The sequence below is a fragment of the Podarcis erhardii genome (assembly GCF_964252035.2).
Source record: "Podarcis erhardii genome assembly, chromosome: 5".
In the NCBI taxonomy this organism is placed as follows: domain Eukaryota; kingdom Metazoa; phylum Chordata; class Lepidosauria; order Squamata; family Lacertidae; genus Podarcis; species Podarcis erhardii.
Window position 1 is genome coordinate 62,808,541 of NC_138509.1, and position 21,251 is coordinate 62,829,791.

At 40.4% G+C, this 21,251-nt stretch overlaps 1 protein-coding gene across 2 annotated transcripts; it reads left to right on the forward strand.

Moving 5' to 3' along the window:
- The first annotated feature begins 1,927 nt into the window (after nt 1–1,927).
- On the forward strand, nt 1,928–20,935 carry UBE2G2 (ubiquitin conjugating enzyme E2 G2). 2 transcript variants are annotated; one of them, XM_081863535.1, is made up of 6 exons: nt 1,928–2,074; nt 5,357–5,392; nt 5,476–5,521; nt 14,214–14,332; nt 17,492–17,632; nt 18,883–20,935. In XM_081863535.1, exons 1-6 carry the CDS (start codon nt 2,032–2,034, stop codon nt 18,993–18,995), a joined length of 498 nt encoding a protein of 165 aa, XP_081719661.1. In that variant the 5' UTR covers nt 1,928–2,031; the 3' UTR covers nt 18,996–20,935. The 2 variants fall into 2 exon arrangements, with proteins under 2 accessions (XP_081719661.1, XP_081719662.1); XM_081863536.1 differs by lacking the exons at nt 5,357–5,392; nt 5,476–5,521 and having other exon boundaries at nt 1,991–2,074.
- The last annotated feature ends 316 nt before the right edge of the window (nt 20,936–21,251 follow it).

Here is a 21,251-nt window from a genome sequence, read left to right on the forward strand (position 1 = left end):
GCTGGATTTAGAAGGCGATTGGGCTGGATCTGGCCCCTGGGCCTTAGTTTGCTTACCCATGGTGTAGATCATGAAGTACGGTACATACTACTCGGTCTCTAACCAGGTATTTGAAATGCCCACATGAATTAAGCACTTAAAAACATGGTATGAGCATGTGATAGTAGGTGCAGTATGAGGATATGGAACCCAAACTAATAATATCCCACGGTACTCCCACGGTTGTGTTTCTTTTTAATCCTTTTTTATTTTAGAAATGAATTCATAACCATACCAAATGCACATCCATGTAAAGAGATTACTTTGTCCCCCCCTATAGGTTCTATTGTCAACATTTTCAACTGCATATTGTAATCCATATTTTATGTCTATCCATATTGTCCATAGCATTTGTTCCAAGTGAGATTAAAATCTTGCTAATGTTTTCATCTGTTTTACAGTGGTCTAAATAAATTATAAACTTTTCACATTTCCCATAATCAGTTTCAAGACAGCATGTTTAATTGACAAGTACTGAGTAAAAGAAAGTTAAATGATTCCAAGCGCTTTGGCGATTCCCTTTCTATTTTGTGAAGAAGCAAAAGTCTGTTTCCTAGTACAGCACAGATTCTCCCTGTCTTTACAGTGTGTAGATAAAGAACTACACAACTTTTAGAAGACATCTGAAGGCAGAACTGTATCAGGAAGTTTTTTATGCTTGATATTTTACTGTTTTTATATATGCTGTAAACCGCCCTTATTGGCTGGGGGGAAACAAAGCCAAATGGGCGGAATATAAATATTATTATGGACGGGAGTTTAGTAGTAGTAGTTATTTTATATACATCTAGATTACAATGGAAGCGAAATTAAGGATCGAGTAATTCCGATTGCACGTGACAGTTACGGGAGACCGAAGCTCGAGTTCTGCGGCGCCGTCACCCAGAGCGAGATGGAGGTTGTGCAGAGGGGAAGCCGCTCGCTTGACGCATGCGCACAAAAGTAATTCAGTTGGGTGACGACATACAGGTTGGCTCACAGAGATAAGGTACGGGAAATGGCATATATCGTGGACATGAATAAATTCTGTGTTCATCTTGTTAAAATCTCCACCAGGGTAGAAACAAGCACTCGCTGGGGCACCAGCATGCCTTCTTAGAAGGAAGCAGTAAAGAGAGGAGTATGTGCTCTTTCTGAACTCGAATAGCTCCGCCAGTGCAAACACAGGAGTGCCCTATGGTTGAGAACGATTTAGACGGAAGTGTGCATGCACACGAAAGTTCACACCAACAACAAACTTAGTTGGTCTTTAAGGTCCTACTGGAAGAATTTTTTTTTGTCTGTACTGTAATGTACTCCACATCCCGCTGCAGGTTGGGGTTGGCACTGAGGCTGAGCAAGATCTTCTTTGGCGATCACTCGTAGCAATGCAGCCCAGGGCTGCTATCGCCCACGTCTTTAGATGGGAGTATTGCGGCTTCTAACAGCCCTTCAGCGTAATTCGCTGTCAGAGGAGGGAACGAGACTGGGTTGGCTTTCCATTCATCACCTCATGCAAAACACGACCTCTCAGGCTACACAAACGATTCCTTCCATTCCGAGGCCAGATCCAGCGCCCACTTGCACGCAGAAGCCCTCGTGCTCCGTTTGGTCCGTTGACTTGCATCCCAGATGGGTTGCACTTTGGCCAAAAACCCTGAAAAGACGCCACATTTCCCCACGAGTGGCAACCAAGCTAGAAAATCTATACTGATTTGGGTTGTGACGCCCGCTTCCCAACGTCGCCTAAGGAGAACTGCGGGCTTTCTTTACTGATTACCATTATTCCTGCTCCCCTCCGAAGCGAGGAATGAAATAAAGCCAGAAAAGTCGATGGAAAACGTTTGAGGTTCCCTCTACCTATTTCTACCTCTAGGGAGAGAACGAAGAGCCTCCTCCGGGAGCGGCCTCTCTATGGTAAAGGTCAACCGGAAGTGGCTCCTCGGATGGTTCCGGTGATCCGAGACGCAACAGCTGGCGCCGGATCCGACTCCCTTCGTCACTGCCTGAGCTATGGCGGGCACGGCGCTGAAGCGGCTGATGGCGGAGTATAAACGTGAGTGGGGAGGCGAGGGCCGGCGCCCCCGGGGTCTCTGAGGGAGAGGCGGGAGCTACGAAGCGGCGGCACCGGCCGTTTCTCCGGACTCGGTTGCTGGGGGGGGCTGGGGGGTGGCAGTACCGGCCGGCTTCGGAGCGACGCTTCCGAGTCCCTTGGCCGTTGCTCCCCTCACTCCTCGTCGAGCTCCTCCGTCCAGTCACGCCAGTCTCTGGCACCCCGGGCCAGGGCAGACATTCACCAGGCGCAAGGGAAACTCCTTTTGCTGGATCGCACCAGCGGAGGCCGTGAAATTGGCGTTGGCTTTTGGAGACTGAACTGCCCCTAAGCCCCCACATCAGTCCCCTGTATGTGGAAATCTGGTGCGTCGAGAGAGAAGAGTTTCTCTTCAGGGGTGGGGAGCCTGCGGCCCTCCAGAAGTAATTGGGACTCCAGTGCCATCAGGCCCGCCCAGTATAGTCAATGGGAATTGTAGCATAGCTGTCAACTTTTCCCCTTTTCTTGCGAGGGATCCTATTCGGAATGAGGGAATTTCCCTTAAAAAAAGGGAAACGTTGACAGCTATGAATTGTAGTCCAACATTGTCCAAAGGGCCACGGGTTCTCCAAGCCTTGGTTCACTCTATATAGTAGTATTCTTCTTGACATTTTTTTTTTTTTTATGTGCAAAAGGTGTGGGGTGTTTTCTTTAGGCGGTATATCAATTTCCTAAGTCCCTTCGGTGGTTTATATTTGAAAAACAAAACAAAATTTTCATAATGGCATATTGTAATAAGCGCTACCGTCTGAAGTGTTAGCAACGCAGCCGAGACTTCAGCGCTTGCTTCTCTTTTGTGTCTGAATTAGACAGCACCAAACAGAGGGTTCTGCTGTGCTGTTCTATTTAAGAACCTGAACAGAAATACGAGAGTTAGTTTTTGCTGTGTGGAAGGCGTTTTGTTTGGTCATTCAGTGTGTAAGAGAACTTGGAATGATGATGCCAAAAAGAAGGTAATATTTTTCATATAGACTGCTTAGGAAGTCTACAGTAGACAAACCTAGTGCCATATTAGCTAATCATGAGAAACCCTTAACAGGGCTGTCAGCTACGGTTGCTGCAGTCAGCTATGTATCCCAGTGTTTGACATTTGCCCCAGGTGCGTGGCATTTCCAGGTAGGACTAAAAGAGGCTCCAGCTCTAAGTTCTGGAAAGATGCTGCTCATTGAGTATTGAGCTCAATAGTATTGAGCTATGTAGATCAATGATCTTACTCTGCATAAGGCAGTTTCTTGTGTTTCTTGCAGCAGAGCCTATGGGAAAGTGCTGGACTTAGGGGAAAAAATCCTGTTAATATAGCAGTCTTGTCAAATTTATATCATTAGGTATAAAGGTAAAGCTACTTTCATGTGTTTAACTCTGAATGGTAGTACATAAACACAAAAATTAACATTAAATATTCATATGATTCTATGATTTTTAATTGTATTTTAATAAATTATGTTATGTCTTACATTTTATTGCATTACAGTTTGAATTCTATGGAGTAAATATAATAAAATAGATATGAAATAAAGGGAACAACAAAAATACAATTAAAAAATCATACAACATCTACCAGAGCACATGATAATTGCTTCCATAGGCAGAAAAATCATTAAGTAGTCTGCCAAGACCCTCAGCAATCTTCAAGTAGTCCATGGTGGGGGGAGTTTGAGAACCACTTTTTAAAAAACAATTATTTGATGCTGATATTTGCATATTCTCCACTAGAGAGAGCAATAACTCCTCTTTTCACTCGACTTCTCCTGTCCTCATCTCACATTCTAGATCTTATTGTTGTAAACAACTAGAAAAGTGGTAAGAATATGCCAGCCTTCCTCATCCTGTGGCTAATGTGAGTTGCAGTCCAAAACACCTCTGCAGGGTCCTAGGTTTTGGAATGCTGGAGTCGGCATTTGTTAATGAACACTGTGGGTCAGATTCAGCTAACTGGCTCTGCTAGCACAACAGGGCTTTTGCCCCTGTCAGCCCCAAGGTGCCCTGCACACAGCCCCCAAATTGGCTCGTAGGGGTGGTCCCAAGAACTCCCAAGAGCAGAGCATGGGGGAGGAGAGAGGAAATTGTTTCACCAGGCAAGCAGAAATGCTTGCACTGATAAAACATGATGTGGAATTCTTTCCAGTTTAGGAACCAGGAAGCCTAATAGATTTCATCTGCTAAAATAAATAAAAACCTGAATAGCTGTAAGATCGCATGCTTATTGCTTGCTGACTGTATTCATATACATACTTTTGCATGCCTCAATATAAATGATAGAATGCAAGCTTGTTTTATATATAAAACAAGTCATCTCTGTGGCAGTGAGAACTAGATTTAAGAATATAAGAAAAGCCTGGTGGATCAGACCAGTGGCCCATCTATTTATTTTTTATTTTTAAAATTTGTATACTGCCCTTCATCCATGGATCTCAGGGCAGTTCACAACATAAAAATGCAAGATAAAAACATAAAACAACTAATAAAAACAACACCCCCCAAAACTAATAACCCCCTCCCCCAAACACATTTAAAAGGGTATAAGATGCTAATCAGTCAATGACCTATTTAAAGAGGAACATTTTCGCCTGGTGCCTAAACGTATAATGAAGGTGCCAGCCAAACCTCCTTGGGGAGCCACTGCAGAAAAGGCCCATTCTTGTGTTGCCACATCTGGATCTCTTGTGGAGGAGGCATGTGAAGAAGTGCCTCTTATGATGATCACTGGGTCCAGGTATGGAGAGAGGTTGTTCTTGCAGTCCTGAGCAATTTAAGGCTTTATAAGTCACAACCAGCACTTTGAATTGGGCCCACAAACTAATTGGCAGCCATCGCAGTCCTGTATCCTGTTCTCAGAGTAGTCAACCAGATGCATCTAGGAAGCATGCAAGCAGGACCCAAGCCTGACAGCAACAGTGGTTTCCAGCAACTGGTATTCAGAGGCATACTGCTTCCAATGGTGGAGGGTGAACATTTTAAAGAGAGAACTGGGTTTCCATTGATAATGCATGTTTACTTGGAAGTAAGTCCAGTTGTATTTGATGAGGCTTATTCCCTTGTGAGTGTGCTTACCCTAACTAACAAACAAGCAAGCAAACAAACAAACAAAATAGCAGGATATAAAGTTTACTCTTGTTCTAAATCATTTCCCTGTGTTGAGTTATCTGTTATTGCTGTCAGAAATTATTGTGGCCATATAGATTGTTTTTGTGGTATTAATTAATGAAACGAGGAAAAATACTTTAAAATATTTATTCTTAATTTTAGAGTTGACCTTGAATCCACCAGAAGGCATAGTAGCTGGTAAGGAATCCTATTTATTTTATATCTGTATACCTTGACATTAGAAAACTTTAAATAAAATAATACATTTTGTCTTTAAATAGGGCCTATGAATGAAGAAAATTTCTTTGAATGGGAAGCTTTGATAATGTAAGTTTATAAGCTATTATTCTTTTAAAATTATATCTACATACATTTTGCTGGTGGACCTCAGAGAACAAAAAGTAATCCTATGTGCATCTTTTAATAAATGGAGTATCAAGTTTAGGGATTCCCCTGAAACAGTTCAGGTTGCATTTATCCACCTGCCAACACAAGTCTTCTTAATACGTTCTGAAAAGATAAAATCTTTGCCAACTTGCAAAGAGGGCAAGTTGTCGAGTTCAATAATAATCTCGTTTTCTTGTCTTAAATGAAACAAAAAGCAATGTTTGCCAACCAAGCAGGCTTCTCCTTTTTGTTGAATTCATATGTGGTCTTTAGTACAGAAAGAACTTAAGAGTTTTGCATGCCACCACACCTTCTGGGACAGACTCAGATAATGAAGAAGAGAAATAGTGTTAGTGTCTTGAATTTCACCTAGTTTATTCATAGCCACGTAGGAACAAGAAAGACTTTTCAGCATTGTGCTCTCACCTACGAGGTGTTTTTTTTAATTGAGATGAAACAGGCAGTGAAATTGTTGAGGTCTAGCCAACCGTAGGGGAGTTATTTTCCACGTTTATCTTAACAAGGGTTTGTGCATCCCATTTTCACTCAAAGGGGACCTTGGCTGTTGTAAAGACTTGGCCTTTCTTTACCATAGCCCCAACTTTTGGGGTTTGTCTTGTGAAGTTTGCAGATGGCTCAACTTGCCACTGCCAGGGAATGTCTAAAAATGTTTCAGAAATGAAGAGTACAGACAATGGGAACACAAACAATATGACACAAGTCTCAAGATCTGGAATTTCTCTGAAGTCCAGTTTTCCTCTTCTGAAGTGCACTCTTTCTGTGTTATTTGGCAATGTGCTGTATAAAATTTCAGATAGGATCATAGCTCTGGAAAATTGTAGCAGTACAGTATGCATTAAGACACACTGGAAGAAATGAAAATAGTCTCTATACCATTGATCTGGGAGGCTTTTTCTAATGAGAAAGGCGGGTGTTAAAGTAACAAGCTACCTGTTACAAGTTTGCTGCAAGTTTTGATTGTGTGGCCATAGCTGATAGAATAGAAACACATGCTTAATTTTGTGCATCAGGCTACTAGTCAAATTGCAAGAAAATAAACTTTGGATTATAATAAACCAGTGCTTTGGAAGGAAGTGTGGCCAGTATACAAGCAGGGTCATTTTTTTGTAGCTCTTAAATACCAAATGTTATTTTTCGCCTTGTAACACATGTACACATGGAAAGAGTACTTTGAACATTTTTTCAAGGAATTTGTGTATCAGCATCTTCCCTTCCCATTGTGGTGGCGGTGTAATCAAGGGCTGCACTGATAATGAGAGTGCCTAATTTATGAGTGGCACCAATAAAGATTAAGCTAATAGTAATGAGGCATCTTTGTTCATTTACTTTGGTCCTCTGTATTAAACGCTCAGTTTGGAAGAACTACAGAGTTGTAATACTTTCATGACTTCTGAAAAATTTAATTCTATGTAGATGTGAATATCAAAGTGTAGAGTCTGAAGTTTCAGGAGTGAGATTAGAAGGGTGATGAGAATGACTGCTATTCAGACATACCAGAATTACCAAGCCTTGCATTTCATGATGAAAACTAGTATTGCTGAAACATCATAAATTGAATATTTCAGTGTGGCTAAAGCTGAAAAGAAACACTGTTTGGCATCTGATCCTAATACACTTACGTGGAACAAGACCCAATGATTTTAGCAAAAAAATCTTATTTAGTTTTGCTGTGTCCATCTCATGGCCAGTAGTATGTCCACTTTGGTAAAACTATGCTTGTTTTTAGGGCCTGAAAACAAGTGCTGTGATCTTGTGCACAATTTCTAAAGCAAATAAATGCTCACCTTTGATCTTGTCACATCAAAAGTGCAAATAGGCAGTGTTAGATAATGGGAATACATAAAGACTTCCAGCTTCATACCGTGTGAGTGCTGTGTTGCGTAAATCAATTAACTTGATATGTGAGATTAATGTATTTTCTCTCTCTTATCAGGCTATTCTCACTTAGCTTTATTAACTTCAAAACGGATGGCATTTGAAAACTGTTAGTGCTCATTATCACAACAGTTTACCCCACTAAAATGATACAGAAGTATTCATTGTTAGAACTTGGCTAGCCTAAAGGCTGCTCTTAAAAATAACAAGTACAAATTTAAGCCAATATTTCAAAAAGCTGTCTAGAAATGTAATTATATTTCAGTTTAGTGTAAATGTTTACTTCATTGTGGAATTCCCCTTTGTGCATTGTAAGATTTTGGGAGCAGGGATTGCAGCTGCTTTCATAAAAATTAAAAAAACACACAAATGTGCTTAAAAACAATTATTATAGCATTAACTGACCTCCCATAAGTGTTTGTTCTTTTGTTCCATATGTTTATGTGAAGGTTTTCTACCCTTTTATTTTCTGTAATTGTATGTTACTGTTATAATGTTTTTGCTTATGCTCTAAGATACATGTAAATTTATGGCTGTTTATCATAATATTTTTATGTCATGTATCACTGAAACGCAAGACACCACAAACTTTTGAAAACTTCCAAGTTTTTCTTATATCTTGAGCTACATGTGAATGGTGTTTCAAGAAATAAGAGCCCTGCTAGGACCCCTCAAGTCCAGCACTCTGTTAACCAGATGCCTATGGGAAAACCACAAGCAATACATGAGATTCCTGCTCAGGACTCCCAGGAATAAGTATTTAAAAGCATATTGAATTTGTCTATCCGCTCTTTAAAGCCAATCACATTGGTGGTCATCACTGCATCTTGTTGCGAATTCAATAGTTTAACTATGTGTTGTGTGAAGAACTACAGTCGTACCTTGGATCCTGAACGCCTTGTGAGTGAAACGTTTTGGCTCCCGAACGCCACAAACCCGGAAGTGAGTGTTCCAGTTTGTGAATGTTCTTTGGAACCCAAACATCCAACACGGCTTCCAATTGGTTGCAGGAGCTTCCTGCAGCCAATCAGAAGCCGCGCCTTGGTTTCCAAATGTTTTGGAAGTCAAACGGACTTCCGGAACGGATTCTGTTCAACTTCCGAGGTACCACTGTACTTCCTTCTGTCATTCTTGAATTTTCCAACGTTTAGCTTTTTTGAATGACTCTGGATTCTAGAATCATGGGAGAGGAAGAAAAAATCTCTCACCATCCAGGCATCATTTTATACAGTTCCATCAGGTCGTCCCCCCATTCACCTTTTTATAAACTAAAAAGCCCCATATGTTGTAACCTTTCCTCATAGGGAAGTTGCTTCAGCCCCTTGATCTTTCTGTTTGTACTTTTCTGCGCTATAGTTTATATTACTGTATTGCACCTAATTATCAGCAACCATTATGTACTGAGAGCTGGAAGAGTGATATACAGTCTGTAACAAGTGACTACTTGCTCAGTGTCGCTATTTTAAAGTTTATGGGGGTAAGGTGGAGGAAGTATTAACGTTTAACCCCTTAGAAATTGTAGCAGCAAAATTACCTAGACTTATTTATTATCACATTTAAAATGTAGCAAGGAAGCCTAGTGGGAACAGTGCTTAGATTAGGAATAACTTTTCTGTACAGGTTTATCATTAAGCAGTGAATTTATGATGTGCTATAGATCTAGGTGTATGAAAGTTGTGTCTCTAATGGCTGATCCAAGGTTTTTGTTTTTATTACTACTACTTATTTGTAATGCTTATTTGTAATGTAGTGCTCTGGTCCATGGGGTCATGAAAAGTCGGATTTAAAGTATTGGTATGTTCCTGCTAGTTCCCATAATGCTAGACAAAGAAAGGAGGCATGCTATTTCTCTTCTCCCAGAAGTGAGTAGCTTTTCTTGTTTAATATCAAAGAAATAGCTTAGATTGGGAAATGGTAGTTGCCTTACAAATAAAAGGCAATGATCAACTTTGATCCAGAAAGATCAACTGCCCAGGCAAATAATTTTTTTTCTAGGACCAAAAAACATCCATTTGGTTCCAGTCTAAATTTGCAAATGATTTTTAAAAAATACCTAATTGCATCCTACAATGCCATAATAGGAGGCATTAAGCATGTATTTTGATTTTATGGTGGAAGCTATATCATTTCTCCCTACTATGGTGACAGAGGCAATTTCCACGTGGGGAATGTTGGTTCAGAATGTTGCTTTGATAGTTCTGTGCTACCTAATAACTTAGAACTTGCTCCCAGCACCTGGGAAGCTGAAATAATTTTTTCTGCTACATGCGCATAGAAATAGTGAAATAACTGGCACAGCCTTATTTAATTTCACTATTGTACCCTAACCTTTTAACAAATACTCAGGGTATATTACAAGCAAAATAAAAACAATGAAGAATGATAAAAAATAAATTGGAGCTAAATCAAAAGTATAAAAACAAAGTTACAAAGCTGTTACTTTTTATATAAATAATTTATTATCACTATGATTTAGACTTCTTCTTTTGTAGTAACTTGGAATGCATGCCAAATATCTTCTACTTCAGTGAATAGAGCGTTCATCACTTTTCATTCTTAATAACATAGATTATGGTTCCTTTAAGAGGTTAAGGTACCTGACACTGCCTATAATAGCAGAGGTTACTGCCCCATTCATATACATAAGGCTTACAGTTGCAATTTCTAACACCTACTACATCCATGCTGTTGTCTCTTTGGACATTCACAGTACAGCAGAAATGCTTTCTGCTAGGGCTTAAGGGTTGTATCCAACAGTCATACACTGAATAGACCCGTTTAAATCAGTGGACCTTAGTTAGAATGACTTGGATACAACCAAGAGTGAGCAACATATATCTCACTATAAACAGAGGAACATATATATATATATATATATATATATATATATATATATATATTCAGAAGTAAGTTCCACCGAGATCAGTGGTTTTTCCCCAGGTAAAGTATGGGATTGCATCCTGACCAGACCAAGGGAAGCATAGAGGAAAGTTCAGGTGATTGAGGATCAAAAAACACTGTTCTTGTAAGCAGATAAAGGTTCTTCTAAAATAAAACATCTAAACATAGCACTTGTCAAAATTGCCTATAAACTTTGTTCAGGAGTGTTCAGAGCATATAATAGTGTTGCAAGGCCATCCCAGTCCAGGAATCACAAGTGGGTAGAGTGATAGAGTTAGTATAGTCTTGTTGCTTGAGTGTTGGATCTGAATGTGAGAACCAGCATCAAATCCTTGCTCAGGCATGAAACTATCTGGGTGGTCTTCGACAAAAGCACAGAAATTAAAGGGTGAAATAAGGCCCTCCAAGGGGTTCTGCTCAATGCACTTAAGCTATATTAGGTGAACAGATTGGAAAGAAGAACCTGTTCTGTTTTTGGAAGGAGAAACGCGTAATAGTGAAGTTATACTTGGCTAGACTATGATGGCTCCAAGATTTTTTTTGCCTAGGTGATTGTTGAAGAAAAAAAGGAGGGGGATATTTTTGTTTTCTAGAGGAGGAGAAGCTGTTTAGACCCAAGAAGAAATATGCTAGAAGTGACACTGAGAAAAAATGAGAGGCACAGGTTGTGCATTTGTAGGAGGGAAATAAAATAACAATAGAGAGGGAGCAAAGGTTGAAACTCCTTCTTCTAATACTTACTACTTATGAGGACTCTAATTCTGAAATTCACCCCTATGTTTGTTGTTGTTGTTCAGCAGTGCTCAAAAACATATGTTCATTACTGTCTAGAAAAGCTATGGGCATACAGGTGGAAGTTTCCACTTTGAATGGTTTACCTTGCCAAAAATTATGGTCAGTGCTTGGTGTGTATGTAACCCCATTTATAATCTGGGTGTGCACCTTGGGTATACTTACCTTCAAAGTCTGAAGTCTGGCCAGCATGCACATCCTAATTGCGTATCCTGAAGTTGCTTTTATTACTTGAGTTGTGTTAAAATCTAACGTGCACATCTTTCCATCAGACCATTATAGAAATAATAAACATTGGTTATACAATGCCTTGCAAATGGCAGTTTCTGACACTTTTGTCCATGCATTATAATAGTGTCTTCAAAGTAGCAAGATCAAGCACCTGTAGGCTATATCTCTTGACGTGCAGGCACTAAAATCTGGAACATGCCTTGGAGACAGATTGAGCATAATTGAATAAACACACCCTGGTAATTAAGCAGTGTTGTGACCTTCCTAGTAATTTAATGTGCAAGCTTTGATTTCTCTCCCTTTCAGCTTCTTGTTTTAGATTAGAGAGGATGTGAACAAGTTAACTCTTTATAATCAAGGCTTCCTTCTAAGAAAACAGCATTAATTTTTCAGTACACATTGGGTTTCACTGTGTAGTAAAGCCTTGTAAATAAGCTCACCAAAGTTACTTGTCTAATATTTTCTTTAAGTGGCGCAGAAAGTAGGGTAAATGTGCTTTCCACAAATTGGGCTGGCAGTTGACCTATGGAGCTGAGGGACAAACTCTTCTTGTCTTCTATGTCAAACTCAGAAAATTAACAAACAGGCTGAGAACAGCTAAAGAGACCTGTCCCTCCTTTGCCAGCCCACTCACTCACTTGCATGGAATTTCTTGTCACCTGTGGTTTCCAAGCAAGCTGTTGGGAGAAACAGGACCAGTTTAGTACCTATAGTGGCTCATGCTGAAGCAGCTTCTGTAGAAGTGGTTACCATCCAGCATGTTAATTAGTTATGACAAATCACCAGTTGTAGAATGGTAAGCAGACGAGTGTAGGGCTGTGTGGAGTGGACAGAGTTGTCTCTGATGGCCTCTTGCAGAGACCAGCAGGAAGCCCCCAGATGGGTCTTTTCTAGGAAGGGAGAAGGGCTGAGGCAGCCCATGATCCATTGGAAACTGAGCTTGCTGCTCTATGTCATGTGATAGCATTGAGCATTGAGCCTAATCTGAGCCTGATCACTTGGTTGCAAAAGCATAAGTGTAAGAATAGTGTGTCAGAAAAGCTGTATCCTTACTATTAGGTGAGAAAACAGGGTTTCTGATTCTCTCCTTCTGCAGTGAAAGTTGAGCCAAGTAGGAGCTTAGCTGTAGTATTTAGTGATGCATTTCCATTGAGAATAACTTAGCACTCACCCCCTTCTGCCAAAAAAATCACTTTCTTAACCTGGTATTAGGAATCAGACCTCCAATACTGGATGTTACAACTTTAAAACAAAACACAATAATAACTGAGAGTTAATCCTATTTCATATTTATAGTAACAGGAGTACAACTGTATACAGCTTATGTATGTAAGCTTATGTATGTACAACTGTATACAGCTTATGTATGTAAAGACCCCAACAGGTGGAGTGATTTAAACTGAGGCTATTTTAAATCACAAATTATATATGAAGTTAGGTGAGGGGCAGGTGGAGATGCGGCTGTCCATGTACAGTTGCATGCTGCATTAGAAAGAAAAATGTAAGCCCAGCCAAATAGGGCTTGCCATTACTGCTGATCAGCTGATTGGTGGTAACTTCAAACCCCACTTGGATAAACTTCAGATTTTTGTTCCTAGTGTGGCTTGCCATAGTACAAAGGAAAAAATGGCTCGTAGTAATGACATGTGGGCAGGCCCTGAGAATGGGGGAACTCAGGATCTGGCCCACTTGTTGTTGTTTAGTCGTTCAGTCATTTCTGGCTCTTCATGACCCCATGGACCAGAGCATGCCAGCCACTCCTGTCTTCCACTGCCTCCTGCAGGTTGGTCAAACTCATGTTTGTAGCTTCGAGAACACTGTCCAACCATCTCGTCCTCTGTCGTCCCCTTCTCCTTGTGCCCTCAATCTTTCCCAACATCAGGGTCTTTTCCAGGGAGTCTTCTCTTCTCATGAGGTGGCCAAAGTATTGGAGCCTCAGCTTCAGGATCTGGCCTTCCAGTGAGCACTCAGGGCTGATTTCCTTCAGAATGGAGAGGTTGGATCTTCTTGCAGACTCTCAAGAGTCTCCTCCATCTGGCCCACTAGCTGGATCCACTTCTCTGCTGCCATAGCATACAAAGTGATGCAAGTTATCCTCCTGGGGTCATTTAATGATTCCAAATATGTATGACTGTTAAACTGCCATTAGTTAACTGTCCATTGTGGAGGAAGCAAGTGGTGGTGATCCCTGCAGCACAGACTTCCCCTGCTTCTTTAGCCTTGGTTCTTGAGTATGATTGCTGACTCAGTAAGTCAACTATGGCAGTGCCAAATGTACAGCTGCATCAAAGCACTATGACTACAACATCAATTATAGTTTATCATCAACTTATTTATGTTTAGGAAAATATATATAAACTATCCACTCATAAAATAGCCAGGTGGTGTACTACAATATATACACATAAAAACAACATGCAATAATCGTAAAACTGACTCACTCATTTTGGCAAAATCTAAACAACTGAATGGGTCTGTCAGCATAAAAGATATTCAAGAGCTCCCTGAAAGTTAGCAGCAAGGATGCTTGCCAAATCTCTACTGGATTACATATTGGATATCCTCTTGAAGATTGATCTGTTTGAAATGGAGAATACTCTCCTAAATAGTTTATAGTTATACAATTCATACAGTCTGGAAACTACTTCCATGTTATAATTGCATGTATCTACTAATCTAGAGACTTCCTTGTGCTGCTGAAATACTTGATTGCCATCAACTTTCATTTTTAGTAACTAATATTTTGGAACTAGTTTGAAAGTGGTGCCAACTGTTTCCATGCTGCATAGATGTAATGTTTCTTTTGTTTCAGGGGCCCAGAAGACACATGCTTTGAGTATGGCGTTTTCCCTGCTATTCTGAGTTTTCCTCTTGATTATCCTTTAAGTCCTCCAAAGATGAGGTTCACATGTGAGATGTTTCATCCCAACAGTAAGTTCTACCCATAGGTGCCTTGATAGTTTCTACATTGGTAAAGAATGTCATCAAGTCCAGCTATCTAAAAAAAGCTTAATGGACACTTCAGCTATCTGGACCTACCCTTTGATTTTTGTTGTTGTTCATTATTACACAATTAGAGAACCATGTACTTAGTCACTGGTTAACACCTTTTAACTATGTTTTACTCGTAAGCCACTTTGAATTGTGGTACAAAATAAAGCAAAGTACAATATGTGATCTTCTGTATACCATATACCCTTAATGTAAGTAATTTCATAATGTAAAATGCCCTGAAATAGAATGGAGGAGATAGAAGGGCTGAGCTAGCCTGGGATCTGCTGGAACCTAAGCTGGTCTCATTGCCATCACATGATAGGATCAGCAACCTTGCTTCCCCATCTGAACTTCTGCCCTATCCACCTTGTGTCCATAAAGTCCTGTTGGTAGGGGAGAGGAGAGGTTTGAGTTACAGCCTGAGATTACAAATACTTGACATATAGATTTACCAATGAGATTAATTTAGTTCGTCAGTAGCTCCATTTCTGGTGATATTTTGTCTTTGTTTGCCCAACTGATAACAGTAACTAGTTGGCCTCTGCATAATTCCCATTGTCTTAAAAGAAAAAAATCACAGGGTTGAGACTTCCTTTCTGAATTCCATGTCTTTAATAACAGGAGAGCTGGATACTTCTCTAGGAGCATTATAGGCAGATGGATAGGTACCATGAAGTAGCAATTGGAGAAGAAGAACAATGATGCCCACCAAAAGCATGGATCAGATTCAATTAAATAATTGTTCTGGTGGGAATCTGTGCAATGAGTCCCACTAGTGCAGTGGGGCTTTTCTCCCCCCCCCCCCCACCTCCTAAATCAGCTCTGCAGAGCATGAGTTAACAGTGTAATGTTGGAAAATGTTGATCAGTTCTCTTACCTGGGCAGCTGTCTTTCCACAAGGGTCGGCATTGATGCTGAAATCCAGCATCGCCTGAGCTCTGTGAGTGCAGCTTTCTCCGGATTGAAGCACAGAGTGTTTGAGGACCGGGACATTAGGGAAACCAAAATGCATGTTTACAAAACTATTGTACTACCAACCTTACTGTATGCTTATGAAACATGGACTATTTATAAAGGCCATTGCCACTCTTAGAAAGATTCCGTCAAAGGTTCTCTCTGAAATTTTTTACATGTCATTTGGGGGGACAGGCGAACTAATGCCAGTGTACTGGAAGAAAGAAAGACCACCAGTGTCAAAGCAGTGATTCTTTAACATCAACTTCGTTGGACTGGTCATGTTGTTCAGATGCCTGATTTTTGTCTTCCAAAGCAACTACAGTGGTGCCCCGCAAGACGAACGCCTCGCAAGACGGAAAACTCGCTAGATGAAAGGGTTTTCCGTTTTGGAGGCGCTTCGCTAAACGAATTTCTCTATGGGGTTGCTTCGCAAGACGAAAAAATCTTGCGAGTTCCCGCCGGTTTTTTCCGCTCCCCCCCCTTTTCCTAAGCCGCTAAGCCGCTTAACAGCTGATCCGCTGATAAGCGGCTTAACAGCTGATCGCTAAAAGCCGCTAGACCGCTAATAGCACTAATCCGCTAAGCTGTCAACGGTCTTGCTTCGCAAGACGAAAAAACCGCTAGACGAAGAGAATCGCGGAATGGATTCTTTTCGTCTTGCGAGGCACCACTGTACTCTTAAAAAATGGAAAGTGTAATGCTGATGGTCAACAAAAGAAGTTTAAAGACTCTCTCAAGGCAAATCTTAAAAAATGTAGTATAGACACCGACAATTGGGAGACACTGGCCTGCAAGTGCTCCAATTGGAGAACAGACTTTACCAAAAGTGTCATGGACTTTGAAGACTATAAGCTCAGGACGAAAGGGAGAAATGTGCTAAGAGGAAGGTACATTTGGCAAACCCTCACTTTGATCAACTCTTACCCGGAAACCTGTGGATCCAGAATTGGCCTCCACAGTCACTTACGGACTCACTCTTAAGACCGTGTTCATGGAAGACAATCTTAATCGGCTGCGAGTGATCACCAAAGAAGAAGAAAGAAGCAGCAGCAGCAGCAGAGCACGCGAGGGGAGATGGTTCCATCTGGCAAGCGGAAATGCTTGCACTAACAGAACAATTGTATTAGCATGGTGTTGAATTCAGCTCTGCGTGATTAACTCTCTTTTCATGTATTATTTCCCCTAAGTTTGACTATTGGGACTTTCAAAGCATATCATCTTTGCATCTTCTATTCATGTTCCTCTACAGAATAGAGATCCATCAAAGTCTTCTCTCCATTTCCCTCAGCTATGGATAGACCAACAACAACCATTCCCTACCCTAAGGCTGTAATGAGGGAGTAAACACAGTAACCTATATATAGCACTTAACAAGTTTCAAACTTGCACAGAAATTAGCTTGAAGGGGAGATTTGAAAATGTGCCTGGCAGCTTTGTACCACCCGTTTCACTCTGCTGTTATTTTGGGTGGAGAGTAGCTGGACAAATGGAAGAACAACCCTGGGGGGCATGAGAGAGAAAATAAAAGTGAAGAGCCAAATCTCTCTCCCAGTCAGTCGGTTAGAAGAGCAATACCAATTTATATTTGTAGCATGGTCTTTCTCCATCTCATTCAATGTGAAAAACAGTAAAATGGCACAAAACACTAGTGCAAGGCAGACTGTTAAAAGTGCACCACAGGTTTGTTGAATTTTAAAAATCCAGCATCTTTTAGGCTGTAGACCTACTTGTTAGGGGAGTATTTTGGGGAGGCGGAACTTGTCCTTCTATTTTAAGACACCTTAAAATAAGAACTAATGTCAGTGTAATCCTATGCACGCCTAACTGGAAGTAAATTCTATTGTGTTATATGAGATTTATTCCCATGTAAAAGGATTAGGATTGTAGCCTAAAATGCATAAACGATGGACAGTGTTTGGACAGAAAGCATGTGGGGAAACATATTACACTGGAATCCCTCAGAAATTGATCTATTGACCCCTCCTTTTTATCTAGAAAGATGTGTGTTTTAAGAACATTAGCTCTGTAGTTGCAAAAAGTATACTGTTGCCTCCTAGATTCTTCCACTTTCTTTCTGTTTTTCTTAAATGACTGTTGTGTAGAGGAGGCTAAAGAACAAAATACTTTTCTTCTCCACAGTTTATCCAGATGGGAGAGTTTGTATTTCTATTCTTCATGCTCCTGGGGATGATCCCATGGGCTACGAGAGCAGCGCAGAACGATGGAGCCCAGTACAGAGCGTGGAGAAGATCCTCTTGTCAGTGGTCAGCATGCTGGCAGGTATGAGTTCATCTCCAAACACTAAGCTAGGAAAGCTGTTCAAGCAGCAACCAATTAATGGGCTGCTAAAATAACAAGAGTTTCAGCAGCCACCTTAGAAGCTGTTTAGCTATGGTTCTCTTTTATGTAGTCTACTGTTCCCTTAGATTTGGCATTGGCTTTTCTTTAAGATAAATTGTGTCTACGAAGAGAAGAAGTGACCAATTTAATCAATGCCTTGCTTCCAGGTAAAGCAGTCCACCTTCCCAAATGTAAGCCTTTATGTTGCTACTTTTGAAGACTGGAGAATAAGGCTGTCACTGGCTACTAGCCACAATGACTATGTTGTACCTACACTGTTGAAGACAATATGCCTCTGAATGCCAGTATCTGGGATTCGCAGCTGTTGTGCTCAGGATCTTCATGCAAGAACAGAGTGCTGGACTAGATGGGCCTTCGGCCTGATCCAGCAAGGGCTCCTTAGGATGAGTTGAAAATCCTATGTCCAGATAGTTCATTGTTTACCTAAATAGAAGAAAGTTGTTACTCTCCCTCTATGGCAAAGTGCAAGGCAAGCTGATGAACTGCAGTATGTTCAGACGACAAGGGTGAAAAATACTACTCATTCTGGCATTGAAATAGTCATTATTTGAGGTCTTATTTCTCTAAGCCCCTGCGGACATGAATGGTATGTGCTTATGCACATAAACTTTGGCTTAAGTAAATCTCAAGGAATTGTGAGATTTGCTTTAATTAAGAAACCACCATTCTACTAATTTGCTGTCAAAACAGCTACAAATTTAACAACAACAACCAAATACCAATTCAAAATCAAACTTATAGGTCCAATTTAAATGAAGATGGAGTAGCTCAGACCGTCAAATGTGGGTTGCCAAACTAAATTGCTCAGTGAGCCAGCTTCACCACCTAACCTACAATCCTGGAGTTGTTTTCAGTCCCTATATGTACTGGCAGTTTTCTGTGTCTGTTGATGCCTCAAATTCTGCGACTCCATTTCTTTAACACAGTGCATGTGCAGTTGTGGTATAGTGTAAATACTTAGTAGCCCCATTAAAATATTGGTTGGGTCAGTGATCCATGTATAGAGTCCAGTACATTGTGTACCTTTCAGTTCTGCAAGGTGGTCTAGGGTGCCAGCAATCCTTGGAAGCGGTAGGGAAGGAAATTGAAGAGGCAGAGGACCAGTCAGAGTCTTAGGGTGCATTCAGATGTAATGCTAAACCCAATTTTTCTTTTATTTCCCTTTTCAGAACCGAATGATGAGAGTGGAGCCAACGTGGATGCTTCTAAAATGTGGCGGGAAGACAGAGAGCAGTTTAACAAAATAGCCAAGCAAATAGTCCAGAAATCACTTGGGCTTTAAAAAAAGGAAGGAACTGAGACATTTGACAATCATAGTATTTGATCTTTTATCAGGCAGACACATGGCAGTACTCCGTGTTGATAGGAAAAAGCAAATCTTGCAAAATTGTTGACTGGGTGTCTTAATACCACACACATCCTCTCTCCCCCCTCTCTTCCCTTTTTGTTTACTCTTTTGAGGGCGGGGGATCTTCCTCCATCTAAGACATGTAAGTAGCTGCAATACAAGTGGATTTAGTCATAGGAGAAAGGTTGCATAGTGCTGTGGTTTCTTTGCACTAGTGAAAGCATGGGAGCATTGCATAGTGTCTGTGTCTCTTCAGTTATATTTATATTTTCCTAACCCTTTTCAGTGCAGTACTGTGCACTTTCTGGTAATGGGGTTGAGAAGATCTATGAATTAATAACTGCCCAGAACCATGGAAAGCTGCTGAAACACCATTGGACTCCCTTGTCTGGAAATGGAGAAATGCCATTCTAAGGATGTCTTACTTCATAACTGGATGTAACTTTTGAAGGCCTCAGATTCTCTCCTCCTTAAGACCACAAAGCAACCACACCTGAAGTCAAATGAGAACATAGTTAAGCTGCTGGGCAAGAGTATTTTGAGAGCAAGTGAATTACTGTATCTAATTGAGGTAAATCAGAGAAGAAGTGGCCAATGTAATCAGTGTTTTGCAGCAGTCCACCTTCCCAAATGTAAGCCTTCATGTTGCTACTTTTGAAAGCCTTCAAGCACTATTGAGTTCCTCTTGAGACATTATTTGAACTTGGTACAACTCCAGAAAGTTTGATAAATAATCCTCATTTCTAAAATGTATTGGTTTCCTTTAACAGCTATCTCTACTCATAAGATATGCTGGAAATACCTTGTATTGCAGCAGAGCAGTCTTTCCAAAGTTAATCTTCTGTCCTCAGCTGACAGCACTTAAACCTAATGCAAAGAGGCTGTCTTGAATCTAATGTCACCCAAACTGTATTCCTAATAGAAATCTGGAGAACAAAATCAAGTGTGAATATTATTTGGATTAGAAGGACTTGATGGTATTCAACTTCAGTTACTCTTTTATTTTCCTGAGTGTGCTGTGGGAGGGAATCTTCATCTTGGAAACACTAGACTAAGTAGTACTAGACATCCCCTAGTTTCTTAGTCTAGTACCAGGAAAATAAAAGTTATTGCTTTACTTTCTTACTGGCTGGGAACAACTGAGCAGTAAACTGGTTCTTGATGTGTATTTCAAAGCCAGGTTATATAGCAGTTGACAACCATTTCTTACTACGTCTGTACTACTTTAGAATGCCAAATTTAAAGTTACATGGCAAGAAATACTCTTAATATCTCTTGCTTAAGCTTGCATTTTAATTACTTTTATACTGTTTACAATTTAATCAATTTCTGATTGAGAGGGATTATCATTCTCTGAAATTTCATGCATTGAAATTCAATTTCATTTTTTTTTTTTACAGTGGCATACTTTCCAGGAAAAATAGCTCTCATAATTTGATCAGTCCACAGCAGAAGCTGAATCTAGGCATTTTTTTTAGCAGCATGAAGCCCTGACTTTACGAGAGTGATTTTCTGTGGGAGTTGTGCCTGAATTAGAAGACCTTTCTACTTTAAAAGGTTTTGAGAAAGAGAAGTTACTTTGGGCATGGATTAGGGGAGGGTGGAAGTAGTAGTATTTTTCCGAAACAACATCTACAAGTGGTGGTTTTCATGGCAAATGAGAGGTTTTTATTTATTCTACAAGTTGTAATTTAGTTTGACTAGTCCAACAAGACAGCAGCATGGAAAGAAGGTGCTCTTTGTTTAATGGTGATTACATATGGGAAAGCTGTCCTGGTCTTACACAGTATTCAAGTGTATTTAAACACATTGTTTTATATTGGACACGAATATTGCCAATGAAAATAAATGCATATTTTCCTTAAAGTACAAAATCACTTGTACTGCTGTTTTTGGGAGATGTCCTACTTTAACACATGCTACATGTAGAAGAGAGTGTATTTACCTCAGATTCAATGCGACCATGAGAGAATGTGGGGGTCTTACAGATTGTAGAAAATGAATTGTAGAGTTGGAAGGGACACCCAGGGCATCTAGTCCAACCCCCTGCAATGCAGGAATCCTGCCCACAATCATCCTTGGGTGGGCTTGAACCAGCAAGAGACATACAGTATAATTTTTTGCTCCATGTGTGACCCACCCTCACTGAAGCACATTTAAGTAGAAACAGCAGGGCAGATACATACCAGT